Genomic DNA, 20846 nt, shown 5'->3' with positions numbered 1-20846 from the left:
ATTTTATCCCTTTTGCATACACAATTACATATGCAAGTTTTATTGTTGTTGTTTGTGAAACATTTGAGGCTAAGTTAAATACATCATTGGCACTTTGCCCCTAAATATTACATTGTGTTTTTCCAAAGGATAGCAGTATTCTGTGGTGTAACCACAACAAGTATCAACTTTGGGAAATTTAACATTGATTAAATCCTTTTGTCCAATCTGCTGTCAGTATTTGAGTTTGTCTTTTGATTCTGAAATATCTTTTATAACATTTTCCCCTCCAGTTCTGTGGTCTCAAATCAGTTATAACGTTCAGTTTTCATGACTGTTTGGCCTCCTTTAACCTGGAATATTTCCACAGCTGTTTGTCTTTCATAACATTGACATTGAACTTTTCTTATTAGAATACTGCTTATTGATGTGTAACCGATGTGATTCTGCAATCTGTATTTGGGGTAAAAATGGGAGTTCATAACCCACTTGAATATAATGTATGAAATATGATATGTCAAGAGCTTTGTAATGTTTTGAACAACCAATAAAAAAAAACAACAAAAAAAAAGAATACTGCTTATTTCCATTTTGGGTTTGTCTGATGGTACCTTATAATATAGATTACACATTCTCAGAATACATAGCTTTATGTTACATATGTCCATCTTCCTCTTATTGATTATGTTATATTTTGTTTAAGTAATTTTTATAAATTTATTTATTTTAATTAAATTTATTTGAACTGATACATAAAATGCAAAATTATACGTATTTTTTTATTAGTTGGTCAAAACATTACAATGATCTTGACATCATTTATCATACATTTGATTCAAATGGGGTATGAATTCTTATTAATTAATATTAATTAATATTAATGGGGTATCATGATATTTTGGTACATGTGTACATTTTTATAAATTTAGATATATGTATATACATAAAGAATTAAGTGCCATTCAAGGATGTATAAAGCAAACAAATATTTTCTCTAAGGGGAACTACTTAGATGTTCTCAGTAGGTAATATCTAATTTGATTAAAGGCTTGAGGTAGCATATTTTAACTTTCCTTCCAAAGTTCTTTATTTTGTCCCTGGATTTTCAAGAAAAATTGTTGAGATCTTATCTGGGATCTCCCTATTATTTGGTGAAAAAAATAAAATCTGAGTAGGTGATATTAGACAATAAAGAAGCATAAAAATGGAGACATGACAATTATAAATCATAGATGTCACAATTAATACCAAAACCAAATAATTTTTTTGTTTGAATTCATACTTGTATTAGTGAAGTTTTACTATAAAATAAACAAATGCATGCCAAATATGTTGAGTAGAAAGAATATAAACCTTTCAAAGAACTTATCATACGTCTTTTTTAATCCTTATTTTGAGGGATTTGGTGCTGCTAACTAGATAGAAATAGTTTTGTGACTAAGGAAATTTTCTAAATATTTTAATATGTTAACCTTAAGGTATATATAAAAATTTTCCAAAGGCAATGGCTACATATTTTGAGTAAGATATACATTTATTTCATTTAAATATTTACAGTTTTTTGATTTTCTATTTTGTCAAAAAGTATTTGTAGCATCAATATTAGATAGTATAATGCTGTCATAAGAAAAGTATCAATTTAATTTGCAGCTCTATTACAGAACATAGTGAAATGAAACTTTTTTGCATGATTTTATATTTAATCCATTTACTTTGATTACATATGTACATTACATATAAATTATGCATTTTCTACATACTGTAGACATCAAAGCATTTGAGGTATGAAATTAGATGAATATAAAGTAATTTGAGTTCCAAAATGTCCATTAAATTTAACAGTGGAACTTAAAAAATTATTGGATACTGCTGTGAGTTGTGATTTCTCCCATCAGCTATCCTGGAGAGTATTGGAAGGCAGAAAAAATTACCTCCATGTTCTTTCTAGGTGTGCACTTTGATTTTACAAAGAAATATACTGCTTAACTTGGTAGTTGTTTGTAGCTGCTCCTTTTGACACTAGTGTACATGTTTTTGAGTCTTTGGAGTGTACTAAACGTTACCTTGGGGCTTAGAAGGATTCATTATATCTTTCTTTGTGCCTAACTTAATTCTAAGAACTTGGACCGTAAATATTCAATTGAATATACTTTAAAAATTCTTATTTATGTTCATTTCTCAGACAGGACACCTGTATAGATTCTGCTTCGTCTCTGAGAGAGAACAAACAATCTGAAGGTTTGGAATTAAAACAAGGTATGATTCAGTACTTACTTTTTGTTTAATTTTTTCTGATAATGAATTTGCACTGTTCCAACTTGTCCCATTTTACAGATAGGAGAACAGAGTAATTTATTTGGTTGAGGATCAAAAGAAGAAAGAATTTTCTTTGTTTTGTGGTTCCTTTAGTTATTAGAGTATCAGGTTATACTTTAGTTTCATGTAGTTGTGTAGAGATGCCATCAGAAAGATATTGTCATCTTGAGTAGTTTTAATTCAGTAATTTTTATTATGTATTCTCAGGTATGAGACTATGGGGATACATTTAGTGAGTAGCTTTGAGTTGTATACAGAAAAAAATATGATAAGTTTATAGGATAAAATTTCCCCCTCAGATATTTTGTGCTTATTTACTCTTAAAGAAGAAAGTGTTTTCTTTAAATTGATAGTTTTTTAGGTAACCAGGTAGTATAAATAAAGAGATTTTAATTTATTTAAACCTCATAGATTAATACAGTTAATCTTTAAAATGTCTTTTTGGAAAATGTCACTAGGAAAAATTGAAAGTAAAATAAGTTTTTAGTAGTTACACAAATACCACCTAATAATTTTCATTTTTCTTGTGAAATCAAAGAAGTGAGAATATTTCAATCAAGGGGATTGGATTATCTCTCTCTCTCTTTTTTTTAAAGCTACTGAAGATTGAATCCAGAGACATTCTGCTACTGAACCTACATCCCCACCCCTTTCTACTTTTTATTTCAAGGAAGGATCTTGCTAAGTTTTCTAGGCTGGGCTTCAACTTAAGATCTTTTTTCCTCAGCTTCTATAGTAGGCTGGATTATAGGCATGCAGTACTCTGCCCAGCAAATTATCTGTTATCTTGAATGACTTAGAATGGTTTGTATAAAATTTGAGTCACAGGGACTTCTTTGGTAAAGAGAAATAGGCCATCAGTATTTTTTTTTTTTTTTTTTAACTTGTCACATCTGGGCATAGTGGCACATGCCTATAATGTCAGCTAGTGGGGAGGCTGAGGCAGGAGGATCACAAGTTTGAGGCCAACCTTAGTAATTTTGTGAGGCCCTCCCTACATAATTTAGTGAAACCCTGTCTCAAAATCAAAAGGGCTAGAGTCATATAGCTCAGTAGCAAAGTGCCCCTGGGTTGAATCCCCAGTACCAAACCAGTAAAAAACTAAAAAAAAAAAAAAGAAAAACAAAAAGCCAAAACTGGTCTATTACTAATGGTAAATTAACAAAGTGAAAACAATTGGATAATTAATTGAATCAATTTGTTCATTTTATTTGTAGTGAAAACGAGATTTAGATTTTTCTATAATTCTAATTTATATGCAGAGAGATTTATTAATGTTTCTGATGGTTTTGAAATTCTCAGTGCTTTTCAAAAGTCCTCTTTTGTTAGCCTTATAAATAGACACAATTTATCTTTATCTTAAGTACCCCCACAGAATAAACTCAGATTTATAGTTTTATTGGCATTTATCATATGTAAATACATGTCAAACTTATTATTTTCATCTAATGTCATCACAGTCACCCTCTTATACTTCATGTATACTTTGACTATACTACTATTATTTCTTTTCTTCCTTTCTAAACCTCTTTGTATCAAATGAGCTGGCAGTATGCAAAATATGCTATTAGATCATCTGGGGAGAGAAAAACGTCACATACAGGACAGAAAAAGCTAAAAACAACAGGTTGATTCCAATTTTCTATGGGGAGGGATGGAAACTTCATTGTACAAGTTAGCCAGGCTTCCTTCTAAGGGAAGGTGTTTTTCTGCTTCTGTGCTCGGGTATCCAGAGTTCTTCAGAACTACCTTCCTACTGCCAACAGCCTATTTTGCTGTGATTTTCTTTGGTAAATTTAATTATTGGAAAATCAACCATGGAGGTACAAGGAGAAAGGAAAAGATTTCAGAGTAGCCAGATGGCACAAAGTCTAGGCCTTTTATGCTTACAAAAGCCTGCAGACTCTACTAAGGTTCTCACCTAAGGCATTAGCAATCACAAATGCACTGCTGGCATCAAGTAGAGATGGAAGACATAAGATCCAAGTGTTAACAGTACCACTGCACAATTCATGCTCACATTGTGACTAATCTGTAGAAAATGTTAAGTTTCAACATAGTTTTAAGAAAGCATGAAGCTAAGATCTTTAGAAAAATATCTATAAAGTAACTGTAATGTAAAATAGTTTGTCATATAATTATATAAGCATGAATTATCCAAAATGTTTGTTTATGCAGAATATCTTCCAGATAAATAGCAGTATAGCTGAAATCTGAACCAGATAATAAGTAACCAGATAGTAAGTTGCCTGGAGTTAACCAAGAAGCTGAGGTGTATCAGGAAATGGAAATCCTGGTCAGCTCAATAAAAATTATTCCCCTTTTTCTAAATGAACTAATTATTATCTACTTATAATATGCAAAACTCTCAAAATCTGAGACTGTATCTCTAACTTTCTTTCATAAGTAACAAGTCTTGCTCACATCGAGCCTAATAAAAATATTATAATGCTTCTTGCAAATGCATTGTCATTTTAATGGCTTGACCATTTAAGAAAATTAACTGAAGCATATTTACTACAAAAGTAACCCTATTTTTAGTAGATCAGAATATATAGTAGCATTTAATTTTTCATTACTTTTTCAGGGAAAACCTTATTATATGACTTATTGGCATATAATACTGACAAGTTATTTAAATTGCATTTTAAGTTTCTAAAACGCTTAAGTGTTGCTTGAGTGATTATTCAAGTAATACTCAAATATTAACTGAATTAGTTAAATTGAAATTGTCCTTTCTTTGTCTAGTACTGGTTGCATTCATTTTCTTGATAGGGAATGTCTGAAACTGGCTATACTGAAGAGGAATATAGGAATATACACTAGCTTCTACCAAACTTAATAATAGACGAATATCTAAAGATCTTTTACTGTGAAATATTACCTAAACGTAAATATAATCTGTTGGTTATTTGGTTGGTACTATTGCAAAATAGAAACTCCTTTGTTAAAAATAGTTTCTTCAATCATTCATTGTCAGCCAAAGGCCATTTATAGGAAACATCAGTAATAGTTTTATTCTTTAGCACAACTGTGTGTATATTCACATGGCATATTTACGTGTGCAAGCTCACTGCAAGCCTGACATCTTATGGTTAATTTCCTAGGATTTTTAGAAATTGTGTTATTAAAAAGATTTAGTTCCCTTTTTAAAATAATGATGGATTGTTTAATTTTTAAGTGGTCATTTGTTCTATAATTAAAAAATGAAAAGCACTATTTGAGGTATTTAATATATGGAAAATATTTGTTAAAATATCAAATGAACTTATGCTAATATTAGTAAGTTACCTTCCTATAGACTTATTTGTGAATAAGTTTGCTCAAGACATTCAGCAGTATTAAAACACAGGTCTGTATTTAAATTGTTTACAATTGAGAATGTGTGTAGTTGTGTGATTTACTATAACTTTAAATATTAGATTCTTATGTTTGAATTTCTTCTTGGGAGGAAATTAGAAAAATTTTAATACTATACATAAGCAGTAGCTGGGTTAAATTTGTACATTTAGATTGAAGAGAATAGTTGAAATTTCTGGTAATTACTTTAATATTTGAAGGGTTATTAATTAGAAGAGTTATTAAGTTTGTTCTACATGGCCCTCAAGAATAAAAATAGTCAGTAGATAAAATCATTACTAGACAAAAATTTCTAGTTTAGTTTATTTCAGATAATCAGAAGTGTCAGAAAATGCAGTAGACTAAGTTCCTTATTGCTGAAGAAGCTCAAACACAGGTTACGTAAACCACCACCTGGTGATGCTGTTGTACAACAAATTCAAAGCAATGGTTGGATCTTTGGCTTTGATGCTGAAATTCCTTAGAAACTGTAAGGTTTTATCAAGACAGTGCCTAGTGTATTATTTGTACTCGGGAAGAGTTCTGTTTTCCTAAGTTGTTTAGTGAAAGCGGAGTGAAATATATAAACTTGTTATCTCTATTGTTTTTGGTCTATCAGAGTAAAAGAAAATATGCTTGATTAATCTTTAGGCTTTTTGATAGTTCTTTGAAACATATTCATTTGAATGAAGACATTAAGTGATATTAACCACATGGCATAGAAATTGATCAAAATCAGTAAGGTGTCTACTACATTTTACATTAATTTTCTCATGAAAATCCTTTCTTGTTAGAGAATAACATGCAAACACAAAATGTGCACATAGAGATTTGCTTTGGTTAGGCTCAGATCTTACCAGTTTTAAAAAAAAAAAAATGATTTTGTTGCTCCTGAAACTGTGGTTTGGCCTTCAAGTTCATGAATTAGTGAATGTCAGACAACTTTGAGAGCTGCCTCGTTGAGTTAAGGGTATAGCTCAGTGGTAGAGCAGTGACAGCTCAAGGTCGTGGATTGGAACTCCAACAACGCAAACAGAAAGAGAGAGAGAGAGAGAGAGAAAGAGAGAGAGAAAGAAGTCGACAGATGGACTTTAATAGGGGAGAATGTTTGTTGAAGTTTAACTAATGGTGATGAAAACTTAGAATAGGTATTTTTTTTTTTTTTTTTTAATGGACTTCTTTCAGCCAGTCAGACCAGTGGTCACCAAAGTGTGATTATCATACTCCAAGGAGATGCGGAAAAAAAAAATACTAGAAATTCTAAAATAAGTAATATAAACATTTATTTTTAAGTTTTTCCCTTTAAAAAATTCTGATTATATAAATATGTAAAATTTGTGATAGTATATATACATCAGTTTATAAGTAAATAAAATATATATGCTCAGGTGGGTGTTTGAAAATGTTTTCACTGAGTGGTTGACAGAGGCTTTTTAGACTATCATAAAGAATACCAGGGATTAGAGAATGGAAAGATGTTGGACTATGTGGACAGAGTTTCAGTTAGATGGGTTCAGTCAGTTTTAGTCTTAGGATAAGTTCTAGAGATCTCTTATATAGCATCATGACTGTATGATAATAATATATTGATTATATACTTGAAAGATGCTGAGAGAATTGATCTTTAATGTTTTCTCACAAAACAATAGGTATGTAAGGTGGTAGATATGTTATAGCTTGATTCAATCACATCCTAATGCATACGTATACCAAAATAACCACATTATATACCATAAATATGTATTAATTTTTACTTATCTGTTTAAGTAGGTAAAGACTAGAATCAAAAAGAGTGAAGAAATGAATTTACACTTAAAAAGAGTTGAGTTTTGCTGAAAAGAATCTCACAGCCTTAGACAAGGAAAAAGTGCTGTTAGGAAAAAATTTTTTAAATAAGAAAAATGCCATCAGAGAATTTATTGCTTTTTAAAGGAAAAGAGTGACCTTCAACTAATTAAGCAGCATTTGTAGGCCAAGAATTTTAAATGTCTGTCTTGTATGCATTGCCATAGAAATTTCTGGATTGGTGAATAAACTGTTCACTTTTTCTTTGAACACCTAGATTGCAGATGTGAGTGTTAGAGAGCCCTAGGGAGACTGAAAAGAAAGTGTTATATGTATCTGGAGTTGGAAATAGAGAGAGATGTACAACTGTTTTAAAAGTTTTGTCTAATTCCTTTTCTTACAAGCCCTTGATATATCTCCTTAACTGACTTTACCAATTAAGTAATCATAAAATGCAAATTCTGAGCATTAAGTTTTAACATCTTTAAAGGATTTTAAAAACTCTTTCTCGGGAAATGATGTCCAGTTCAACAGTTGAAGAAATAACAAAAGATTACGGTATAACCATCATTGAAGCTTAAGAATTAACATTTCGCTGAACTTTTTTCACAAGCTAATGGCATCAGTAACCCAAACAGGATCCTTCCCATTTTCTAATTTGTCTTTTTCTTTGAGTAGTATTTGAATGAAAGGCTGAAAATTCTATTTGGTATGGAAAATTAGCCCATACTGTTTTTGTGCCTTTAGAAGGCTTCTGTGTTGCTTTTAAATGTAAGAGTTTTTCCTAAGATTAAAGAAGTCACCAAGCTCAGTGGAACATACCTGGAATCCCAGTGACTGTAGGGAGTGAGGGTGCTGAAGCAGGAGTATCAAAAGTTTGAGGCCAGCTTCAGCAACTTACACTCTATCTCACAATAGAAAGGACTGGGGGTGAACTCCTGGGTTTGATTTCCAGTACCCCAAAAAACAAAGAGCTGTGGCATGGTAGTGCACACCTTTAATTCCAGCAACTTGGAGGCTGAAGCAATTTCAAGGCCATCCTTGGCAATTTAGCAAGGTACTGTCTCAAAAACTAAAAGGGATGGGGGTGTATCTCAGGAGGAAAGAAAAACAAAACAAACAAAAACAACCCTTGGTTTGATCCTCAGTACTACAAAGAAAAAGAAAAGGTAAATTTGCAAGGTTTTGGGGTGCATAATACCCCATGTCTGTTTTTATCCTGAACGAAATTACAAGCCAAGTGCAGTGGTGCATGCCTGTAATCCCAGCTACTTTGGGAGGCTGAGGCAGGAGGATACAAGTTTGAGGCCAACCTCAGAACCATAGTGAGCTCTTTTGCAAAATTCAAAAGTGGGCCAGTGGACTGAGGATGTTGCTAAGTTGTAGAAATTGATTCATTATATTGAGAGAAATGTTTAAATTCTGTCCATTTTAACATTCTGTCCTGTAATACATTTCATTGGCTCTTAGGATATACTTTTAGGGCAGCTACTTCAGAGGTTGTATAGTTCAAATCTTCAGTAGGTGTTTGGGCCCCGTTGGGACACTGGGTACTTTTCAGTCATTACATTCTTGTCCAGTTCATTAGGAGTACCTTTTTATCAAAGTGCTTCTAGGGGAAGATAGTAAATACTAGGCCTGAATTAAGATTTTTGCCTAGTCCCTAATTTAATTAGCAGTTTGAGCTGCAACATCATGTTGTTGATAATGTGTTTTTCTTACAGAAAAGTAAAAATGTTTAATTAAAATTAAAAGAGGGTTTTTTTTGGAGGAATAATTTTAGGATTACAGAAAAATTGAGCAGAAATAATAGAGATTTCAAATATATCTGCTCACCACCTCTCCCCCATTGAACCAATTAATGCATTATTATTAACTAAAGTTCATAGTTTACATTAAGTTTCCCTCTTTGTATTGTACATTCTGTGGATTTTGATAATTGTATAATGACATGTGTCCACTATTACAGATCATACAAACTACTTTCTCTTCCTTAAAACTCCCCTGTGTTCCACCTGTTAACTATCACTCCCTTCAACCCCTGGAAACCACTGATTTTTTTCCCCCCACTGTCTTAATAGTTTTGCCTATTCTCGAATGTCATACAGCTGGAGTCACTCATTTTGCAGTCTTTTCAGATCAGATTTTTTCACCTCACAATATGCATTTGAAGTTCCTCTGTCTTTTTGTGGCTTGATAGCCCAGTTCTTTTTATCAATGAATAATCTTCCATTTTATGGATTATTGCAGTGTTTATATGTTTGTCTATTGAAGGATATCTTGGTTGCTTCCAGGTTTGGGCAGTTATGAATACAACATTAGTGTGCAGATTTTTGTATGCACATAAGTTCTCAATTCACTTCGGTAAATACCAAGTTTAATTTTCCAAGAAACTGCCAAATTCTGTTCCAAAGTGTCTGTCATTTTGCATTCCTACCGACAATGAATCGAAAGTTCCTGTTGCTCCACATCCATTTTTTTCATACATTTATTTGCCATTTTATTTTATTTTATTTTTGAGTCAGGGTCTCACTAAGTTGCTGAGGCTGGCTTTGAGCTTGCAATCCTCCTGACTCAGCCTCCAAGCCTCTGGGATTTAGGGGTGTGCCACTGCAATCAGGCCACCTGTTCTAATTCTAATACTTCCTCCAAAGAACATGTTGCTCCCAAGCTTGTTTTTCTTTCTGGTCATACTGAAACTGAGTCATTTGTTTTCTGTTTCTCTTAGCCTTTAGCTTTGTTTTTGTTACTTGTGTAGATTCATACCAGTCTTCTATATTAATCATCGATTATGTGCTCTTTTAATGTGGTCCATTATAGAGAGTCTTCTGTAGTTTTCACATTTCTTTGAATATTTCATCATTTGGATACTTAGTTACATAATTATTGTACTTATGCATCTTTTTATAGACTGTTCTTTCCCATGAAAATACCTTTTTATTGATCTTTCTGAAAAAAAAAAAAAACAAACATACAGGACATTTTAAAATGTGATCTCCCTCTTCAGTATTCTAAACTCTAAGTTGATACAGGTATTTTTCCTAGAGGTTCCCACTACTGCTACTTCATATATCTTCTCTTGTGGAAAGAATTAGGGTTAAACTGACAGCTTTTATTATTTTTCCTACTTATTCAATGAAAATGATCCTTGCTTTAAGGAAAGGTTTCAGTATGTTTAATGAAATACACTGCTACTTTTTTGTATGGTGATGATATCTGGCTGCTTACTATATGTATATGTCATGGGTACTTTCACATTTTCTGGAATTTGAATCAAGCCTTTAGTGTATCTTTCTGAGCTTATATATTAAACAAGGAAAAGAATACCATAGGAAATGTGATTTTTTGTGAAATAGACAATGATGTTGAGCTTGTCTTCCTTGGTTGGGTGGATTATAGAGCACTGAGATGTTACTAGCAGAAAATGTTTGAATGTGAGACTTATTGAGTAAGTTCCAACAGATTATTGGTGGGAAAAGTTGCATGATTCTAAACCCCAGTACTTGGAAATAAGGGTCCTGAGAGAGCTAGTCTATCTACTTTCATTTTTTTCTGCTTTCACTTTTCCCCCTTTGGGTGTTTTCATATGCCTTCCTATATTTTGATATTAAACTTTTGTTTAATGGCATTTTAAGTGTTTTCTTCCTGTTTACCTTTACTAGAGGAAAGGTTATAGTGAGGATCTATCTCATACATCAATTTGTTACTGTGCCCCAATGGTAGACGCAAAATATTTATCTCTTGTAAGAGTGTTACTAGACATTCCATTGTGCTTTTATCCTGGAATGGCGATGTCTTCAGAAACATTAATTTTGGATACTATGCTTTATATATTATCATCTGTGCATTTCATTTTTAGGCTCACACTCTTCTGTGTGGGTTTAGATCTGGCACTTTGCCTGCATCCGTGTGTTCCTGACATTTGAGTTTCATCCTCTGTTAATGTCACCTGTTAGATGGTACTCATCTTAAAGATCTATCCCATATCGCATATCTATGAGGATCTTGACTTTTCCCTGTTGCCTATATACTGTGAAAGTCTACTTCATACTGCATGATTTGACACTTTAAAGTATGGTGTCCATACTTTAAGCATACCATAAGCACTATGACAGCAAAAGCTATATCTTTATCATGCCATAAATATTTTGTTACCTTACTTGTAGCATTTTGCAAGGCCTGCCTCTTCTGTGGCCTTTACAACACCATTATGGCATGTGTAATGATACTAAGTGAATATAAATTGTTTCTTGGAGCAGTCTCTTAAAGGGTTAGTTAATGGATTTGTTATTCATAAAAGTTGGGTTTGCAAGCTAGTGGATACTAATGTTATTTGCAAAATCAGTGAGGGTAAAATAGAATACTGGGTAAATTTTCTCTACTTAATTGTTTACATTTTCTTCTTTCCTACTACAGTTAGTTATACTAGGATTAAATCTTGAAAATCATGGTCAAAACAATGCAGTTAAATGTAAATCAATAGTTTCATATGCTAGATGGAAAAAAGGCCAAGTCCTGTTAGTTTTAATGAGAAGACTGAAGGCCATTACAGAAAAGTAAGTTTGTTTGTTTATGGGTGAACTCAGAGGTACTTGATCACTGAGCCACATCCCCAGCCCTATTTTGTATTTTATTTGGAGACAGAGTCTCATTAAGATGCTTATTAGCACCTTGCTTTTGCTGAGTCTGGCTTTGAACTGGTGATCCTCCCCCCAGTCCAGAAAAGATTATTCTTACATATTAAAAGAACAATTGTTGGGCTGGGGATGTGGCTCAAGCTGTAGCGTGGGCATTGGGTTGGATCCTCAGCACCACATAAAAATAAAATAAAGATGTTGTGTCCACCAAAAACTAAAAATAAATATTAAAAGGATTCTCTCTCTTTCTTAAAAAAAAAAAAAAAAAAAAGAACAGTTGTTTCCTGCAGCTCACTCAAACTCCTAAAAGTCATCAAATGGACTTTCCACCATTAGAATACATTTGAGATGTGTTCTTTGTAACTTGAAACTTAGGAAAATCAAAATTATCTGTTCTCTAAGAAAAGAAATCCATGGAGGCATGTCATTGCAGCCCAATGTATCATAGACTTTGCTACTAATGAAAGGTTCCATCAGGTCAATAACACTGGAGGCCTTGGAGAGCTGAGATTCAGAATCAAGAGGGAAAGATGCTGAAATGTGTCATTATGAATGGCATCATCATGGAACATGAATTATTTAAAATCAGGTGGGAAAAACTAATTAAAGGGAAAATCAAGTAAAATAGCTTAATCCTTTTAATAACCAGGTCTATGATTGCCTTGTAGGAATATTTGATTTTCTTTTTTTTTTTTCATGTTGCTATTTATACTCCTACCCTTTCCACACCCATTATATTATTTTAAAGTAAATCCCAAACATCTGAAGTTCATTTGTACATATGATCCTTATTTACAATGGTTTGACTTAGAATATTTGACTGTACAATTGTGCAAAAGCAATATACATTTAGTGGAAACTATGCTTTGAATTATGAAGTCTTCTTATTTTCTAGGGCTAAGTATATACAGTATAATATTCCTTCACACTCTTGCTGTAGGTTAATGAAAATGTTTGAACACATTTAAAGTAGGCTAGACTAAACTTTGATGTTTCGTAGGTTAGATGTATTAAATGCACTTGCAACTTAACTGTATTTTCAGCTTATTATAGGTTTATCAATATGTAAACCCATCATAACTCAAGGAACATCTGTAGTGCATATCTGTCAGAGTTAAGAGTTGTCTCTTTAAAATATAACCACATTACCTTAAATAGCAATAGTGTCTTAATATCCCCAGGTAATTAGAAAGTGTTCAGAGTTAACCCGGTTATAGTCAAAGCTGGCATTTTCATATTAAGATTCACCAACTGATTCAGGTGTTGTCAGCCTTACACTTAATGGTTATAGTAGCTATTGATTATTGTCTAGATCCATTATTTCATTAGGGGTTACAGAATAATGATATTTTAATATTCAGATATTCAAAGTTAGGTTTGCCTCTGATTGTCTTATAATATTTCTTAAATAATGTTTATGAATTGAGATCCTAATAACGCCTTCATATTTAATTGGTTTGTGCTAAGTATTTTTAAAATCTATATGTTCCTCCTTTTTCCTTTCTCCTTGCCTTTGCAGTTTGTTTCTTGAAGAGGCTGAACTATTTGTCCTTTAAAGTTTTTCAGTTTTGCTAATTGCATTCCAGTATTTCTGTCTCATATTTTCTATAAATTGTAGTTTTAGAGGCATTATATGATTCAGATTCAACATTTTGGCAAGAATACTTAGAAGCAATGTTGTTTTCCTCCCATGAGGAAGTATATGTCATTGCTTCTCTTTTCATGATCCTGTTACTAGCCATTGAAATTGTGCGTTTTCCAGTCATTGATGATAGTACTTTTTGTTCTCTGAAGCTAATTGCTGTGGTTTGAGTGTGTCCCCCAAAAAACTTCATGTGTTTGAAACTTAATGCCCAAATTTGTATGTTAATGATATTTGGAAGTGGGCCTTTGGGAGGTAACTGGGTTAGATGAGGTCAGGATCATGGCCTCCCTGAATGGAATTAGTGGTTTCATAAGAAAAGGAAAAGAGACCTGAGCTAAGCACACTTGATGTATCTCTGCCATATTATGACAGAGCAAGAAAGATCTCCCCATATGCCAAGCAGATGCTGGAAGGTAGAGTTTATTTTGGCTCATGGTATTAGGGTTTCAATCTATAGTCATCTGATTCATTGCTCAGGGCTGGAGTTGAGGCAGAACATCATGCGGGTAGGGCATGGCAAAGGGAAATTGCTCCTCTTACAGCAGCAAGGAGGCAGGGAGAGGAGTGGAAGGAGTCGCAGAGAAGATGCACCCTTCCAGGGCACAACCCGAATGACCCACCTTCTCCAGCTCTGTTCCATCTGGCTACAGTTACCGCCCAGTCAACCATTGAAACTAAGATGGGCTGATCAGGTAGCAGCTTTTATAATCTAATCATTTACCACTCAGTAATCCTGGGTTAATAGGAGCTTTGGGGGGACCCTTCATATTCAAACCATGATACCCTCAAATTCTGATATTTAACAGGTGATGCTCTGCTCTTGACAAGCCCTTTCAGGATGAAGACCTTCACCCCAGATCAGTTTTCTGATTTATTTTTCTTTTCCATGGTCTCTACTTGATTTCTGACTTACTCTGTCATTTTATTCAAGTCCCTGCTCAAAATGTTGCCAGATCAGACCACAGTGATCATTGTCTGTGAAAGTATCCCCTGCTACTGTCTGCTTGTCCTGCTTTCTTTTTCTTCACAGCATCTGACATATTTGTGTATTTTCAATCCCTCTTCCATGACTTAAAGGTAAAGATGTTTTTGTTCACTGCCACTTCTTTAGTGCTTAAAACAGTGAATATCCATAGTAGGTGTCCAGTAATTCTTGGTGAATTAATTATATTAGGTTGATGTTGAACTTCATCTTCATCTCTTAACCTTTATTGCATATTTGGAATCTGTTTTTCATTCTCTTCTACCTTTTTTTAAAATTTTTTTTCTTAGTTGTTGATAGATCTTTATTTTATTTATTTATACGTGGTTCTGAGAATCGAACCCAGTGCCTCACACATGCCAGGCAAGTGTGCTACCACTGAGCCACAGTCCCAGCTCATTCTCTCCTACTTTTTGAGAGATTTCTTTAACATTATCCGTTATCAACCATTAGATATTCGCTTTTGAGAACTGTATTTTTAATTTCTAATAGTTGTTCTCTGGTTCTCTTTCCCTTTGCATCCTGTGTTGTTTGTGAGTGCAGTGTGGACTTTGTAAGAATGCTAATAGGCTCCCTCCCTCAGTGGATTATTCTGATCCCTGAATTTATTTCTTCCTTTATTCATCTTGGTACTTCTTTTGTTGTAACTGGGTTTTTGTGGTAGCTGGTTTGGGTTTCTTTAGCAGCTGTTTAGAAACGTCGGTAAATGCTCTTTCTTTGATGGAAAAGTAGATGGGATAGTAGCAAGGAAGGAAAGGAATGGAGTTCAGTTGGCTCCATTGATTCTGAGGGAATTTAATTTTAATTTTTGTGCCATTTGTTCCACAGTTAACTTAACTCTTCCTTGCTTCCAAGATTTTTAAGAAGAATTGTCCTCTTCTGTGATTTGGTTTTGCTTTGCTTTTATTTTTCTGTCAGTTGGATCCTGTCTATTTATATTTTGTAAAAATCCTGCAAAACTTTTTTTTTAATTTTTAGATGGTATCTTTTCTTGTTAACTAATACTGATTTTTTTTCTTTTAGCACTTTTTTCAAGATTGTATTCTTTTAAAAATAATTCATGTAGTCTACAGTAAAATTAGAAAATTCATTTTCCTCCTCTACTTTTACCCCCCCCCCCAACACCAGGAGTAATCACTATTAATAATCAAAAATGCTTATATCATTTTTAGTAAAAAATATGATTATTACTCTTTGGTTTACTTTTTGACTTTAAAGATATATATCTTGGTAATTTTTCTCTCTTACTAATAATGTACTGTCTTTTTTCCAGAAAAATTAAAATTCTGGTTTTTACTCATAGTAAAAAGTAATATCTTTTTAAATTTGCATTTGCCTAATTAGAAACTGGGTAGAGCATTTTTTGCTTATATTTATTGGCCCTTTGTTTTCCTGTTTTTTGAAATTCATGACTTGTTCCTTTGTTCATGTTTTTTTCCCCTAAAGACATATAGATGTTCTGTATATTCTTATATTTGCATTTTTATAAATGTATTTGATAATATTTTTTGTAGTTCTTAAAATTTTACTTGTGTTTTTCCTTTTTCAAAAGTCTTACCAGTTTTATTTAGCTAAATCTGTCTCTGTTACTTCAGTGGGTACTCTGCAGGAAAGTCTCTCTGAAGTGTCTTAAATGGTACGCAATATTTTAGGGATCAACCCATCTTACTGGAGGAACAAAATTAGTGTAAGGAATATATCGTATCTTTTTTTTTCTTTGTGAAATGTTTAGTTATTTTGCTGCTTTGTGACATCAGCAACTTGAATCTAATTTTTTATTTGCTCTTTGCTGTGCTGCTTTTGATTATTATGTCTTTATTTTCTTTTTTCCTTTAAGTCTTTAATAAAGCTTGAAAAATTAAGTGGACTTAAGCCCACTAAATAAGTTTGCAAATTTATTTAGTTTACAAACTGATTTTTAAGATTTTTATTACGTTATATGATTACTTCTAATTATTATCAGAGTAATTTTTGAATGTAACTTTGTGGAAACGAATTCTAAAGCTTCATTAAAAATAGATAATACAGGTAATGTGGTATCTATTTTTGTGTATTATCTTTTATTACTGGTTAGGTTTTATTTAAAGGAGTAGAAATGATTTGCCTTTTAGTTGATTTGTTACCCTTATTCATCATCATAAACCTGTGTGAAAACTTGATGATGCTTCTTTGTGGAATTCTTTTTTAAATTTTGAAATATTTGTTAACCTATTTAAAAATAAAACTAAGCCCACTATTAAATAAAATTTTTATGAAAATAACTTCATTTCTTAAAACAAAAATTGATGAGAAGAATGGCATAGTTTTTACATGTGTGTAAATCTCTGTTAGCTTCTATATTCCTTCTCTGGGTTATAGTGTTTTGGTTAAAGGATATGGAGAAAATCCAACCACGCAGAAATATGTAGTTAGAAAATGGAGAAGGATTTTAATAACCATTTCAGATAATTGTGAATGTTCTTTAATACTAAACCCAAACTGGTAGTTTTTTAAAGGACAGTTGAAATTTGGGTCTGAAACCATATCAGTGAATATTTCGTACTCTAGTTACATTAGAATTCATTGGTTAATTTGTATTCTGGATTGATCTTTTAGTTACACATAGTTTTGTACCATCATGCATTTGTTACTTAGAAGATATTGGTTCACCAACTATAAAGATCTTCGAAACATTGATAGATTTCATTATACAATACCAAAAAAATCACATTTATTAATATACCATTGATATCATAAAAAACTTTTTTTAAAAGAAATTTTTTTATCCCACATAATAGTGGGATTGTGACATATTTGTTATTTGTGGAACTCTTTTTTTAATATTTATTTTTTAGTTCTAGGTGGGCACAATATCTTTATTATTATTTTATTTTTATGTGGTGCTGAGTATCAAACCCAGTGCCTCACGCATGCTAGGCGAACGCTCTACCACTGAGCCCCAGCCCCAGCCCCTATTTGTGGAATTCTTTTATAACTTAAGAGAATACTCATTTCCCCTGAAAACACACACATACATACAAATGTTTGTGTATATCCTCACATGCATGCAGAATGGCAGATCTGAAGCACAGCACATAATGACACTGAAATTCTAAGCACTTGGAGGCATTAGGGATAAAGATATTTCTTTAAAAAAATGTATAATGTTTACCCTTTTTACTTTGAGTATCATAATTGATAGAAAAAAACCTATGATTTTTTAATGCCAATGATGAGAGTAAATTATTTTTGGAAATGTATTCATGTTTGCACATGATGCTTTTAAAAATGTGAGTTACTAATTCTGCTAGAATGAACTAAATTCAGCAACAGTGGAAAAGACCTGAGGTATGGTACTAAAATCTTCAAAGAATTTATTGTGTCCCAGTATATAAGTCATGTCACTTGTTCTCAAATTTGTAAAATAAAGTGCTTTGCTAAGTCATTTCATTTGTATAATTCTACAAAATTTTGGCATGTGTGATATGGTTATTTATGGACAGATGGAATCTATGAATATGTTTAGAATTACTGTATTACTGACAACTTGGTCATTTGGATTATGAATTATAATTTTAAATGTAAACAGAACACCAAATGTATAGGGCATCATTTCTTCAGTGATAAGCTAGATGTACTATTTTTTTATATAAAAGCAAAAAAAATGAAGCAAAACCCACTTTCTGCTTACTGAAATGTTTGAAACATCCATAGAGAACATAAATGAAAAAGAGTGTCCAGATTTTTTTTTCTTTGAAATATTGGGCTTGTATACTTAAATATTTTGATCCTGAATCTTTGATACTAATAATTTTATAAAATGAAGATTTTATTATGTAAGCTTGGGAAGAGTAGTTCTTTAGCTGGGATTCATTTCTAAAGAAGCTTACATAAACAGTTTTAAAAATGATCTGAATTAAGTGATAGTATGTATATAGCTTGGTGCTTCTTAGCCACTTAGAAAGTATTTGAGAGTATAGACTTCCTCCCCAGGAAAATAAAATAAAATGAACTTAATAAACATTTATTTCCCTTTTAAAAAAATTACACATACTCTTATAAATCCCTGTAGCCTCTTTGTAGAATTATAAGCTGGTGGTATGTTACAATGACAGTCAAATTTACCCCCATATAAATTCAAAGCAAATTAATTTCATAAGAATGTTTCTACTTTTAATTTTGTGACAGCCTATGTGGGATTGTGTAGTTGTGCGTAGTTTTGTCATTAGATACTGGTCTGTGGACTCATGGAATAATAAGTAAACCTCAGTTATAAAGTTGAGACATTACTTTTCTCTAAAATATCTTATCAAAAAAAGTTGGTAAAAAATAATAGAGCATAATTTACTTAATTTTTGTGGCTACGACTGTCAGAAATTTTTTTTGGCATAATCCACACGATGGATATGTTAAGTGAAAAGTGAGTGGTAACCATATCTTAGGGGGAAAGAGAGAACAGTTTACTCACTGTATATTCTGTTGATTTAATTTACTATTATGTTATGACCTTGGTCTTTAAAGATACTCTTGGATAATTTTCTTTCTTTTTCTTTTTAATTTTTATTTTGAGATGGAGTCACACTAAATTGCTCAGACTGAGCTCAAATTTCCCATCCTCCTGTCTCAGCCTCCCAAGTAGATGGAATTACAGGAATGCACCACCATGTCTGGCTTTCCTTCATTTTCATAGCAGAGAAATTGAAAAGGTTTATGCCCAAATGGCATACTTAATGGCAGTCTAAGAATTAGGACTAAATTATCCCAACTTTCAGATTTTCCCTCTCTCGGTCACCCATTCTGTTCATTATCTATTCTGTTCATTATCTAATAATAGAAAAATAAATCACATTTTTCAAAAATTTGTATTTTAAAATCTTTTGAAAAGTCTGAAAATTTTCATTTCAAATTAGTGACATCAGATTTAGAATTAGAATGTTAGGTTAAAGCTTGCTAGGCACTAAAATTAATTTTCTGCGCTTTGGACAGCTCCGCACATCTTTTCTTGAATTTGTTTTCGACTTAAATTAGAATACTTAATATAAAGCATTATTTCTTTTTTAAAAATTGTTCTTTTTAATTGTACATGACAGTAATAAAACATTATATCTTAAGACAAAAGGCAATATTCATTTTTCTGTAAATTTTTTCTTGTTATTTGGAAATACTTGCTGCTTTGGGGAGATACGTAAAATATTCCCTGGCATCAGATAATTAAAATTCCAACTATATTTTTATACATTTTATTTGTAGATGCAAAATAATTTATTGATTTATTTTCCACTTTAATTTTGGAATAGGGAGTTGTTTTTTAATTATAAGAATATAGGAAGGTGGGGCTGGGGTTGTGGCTTAGTGGTAGAGCGCTCTCCTAGCACGCCCGATGCACTGAGTTTGAGCCTCAGCACCAAATAAAAATAAATAAATAAAGGATTGTATCTGACTACAACTAAAAAAAAAAATTGAAAAAACGTAGGAAGGTTAGTCAAGGTCAGTAAATTGTTTTAGAACAGTGGAATAGAATTGTTTGTCCTTCCTATATGTTCTATTATTAGCATTTTCCATCTATTGATCTGTGTTTTGTAAATAAGGTTTCCTTACTATTAAAGAAAGTTATCAAAGCCAACATTTTGAAAATCATTACTTTTCAAAAAATTAGGTACTTAAGAGATAAATAAATTTGAGGTATAAATGAGTACCTAATGTTATAGATGATGCCTGGATTTAAGTGGTATTCAGCATGAAGGCTGAGGTGGTTGAGATTCATAATCTATTTATAATTCGAGGTCTTAATATCAGTTATAGAAGTTTTAGAACAAATGCATTTTTAAAAATCATGCTGTATTAATTTTATTAATTAAAAACTCTCTTCATGGAGACTTATTTTATCTTAGAAAATGGCCTTAGGCATTCTCTTTTAATTTATTGATTCAGAACCAAGTGTTTGAAAAAGCATATGAAAAGATTTAGGATAATTGCAATGCACAAAGTGTCCAGCTTGCTGATGATATTTTCCTTTTTTTCGTAGTTTATAAAGCAAAAATTTTAAATACCTTCTAGAAGGAAATTTTACTTCTTCAATAATAAGTACTCTATCCAAAGAGTTTTCCCCATCAACTTACAGTTTGTAATGTGGAAGCCTCATTGTGATATAAAACATTACAATATTTTTATTAGGAAGAGAGAT

At 32.1% G+C, this 20846-nt stretch overlaps 1 protein-coding gene across 14 annotated transcripts in view; it reads left to right on the top strand.

Annotated features, from left to right (window-relative positions):
* Positions 1 to 20846, top strand: part of Caap1 (caspase activity and apoptosis inhibitor 1) — a 602989-nt gene that overhangs the window by 29005 nt on the left and 553138 nt on the right. For all 14 annotated transcript variants that reach the window (XR_009228873.1, XR_009228869.1, XR_009228867.1 and 11 more), the window contains exon 5: positions 2162 to 2235. Coding sequence is in view for 3 of the 14 variants with exons in the window: in XM_058586399.1 (XP_058442382.1) it covers positions 2162 to 2235 (74 nt within the window). In the remaining 11 variants the exon portion in view is untranslated. The remainder of the gene's footprint in view (positions 1 to 2161; positions 2236 to 20846) is intronic.

The sequence above is a fragment of the Marmota monax genome, unplaced genomic scaffold, assembly GCF_021218885.2.
Source record: "Marmota monax isolate L192 unplaced genomic scaffold, Marmota_monax_Labrador192_F-V1.1 WCK01_AAM20220418_F8-fsc00033, whole genome shotgun sequence".
Lineage (NCBI taxonomy): Eukaryota > Metazoa > Chordata > Mammalia > Rodentia > Sciuridae > Marmota > Marmota monax.
This window is presented reverse-complemented; position numbering and strand designations above follow the sequence as displayed.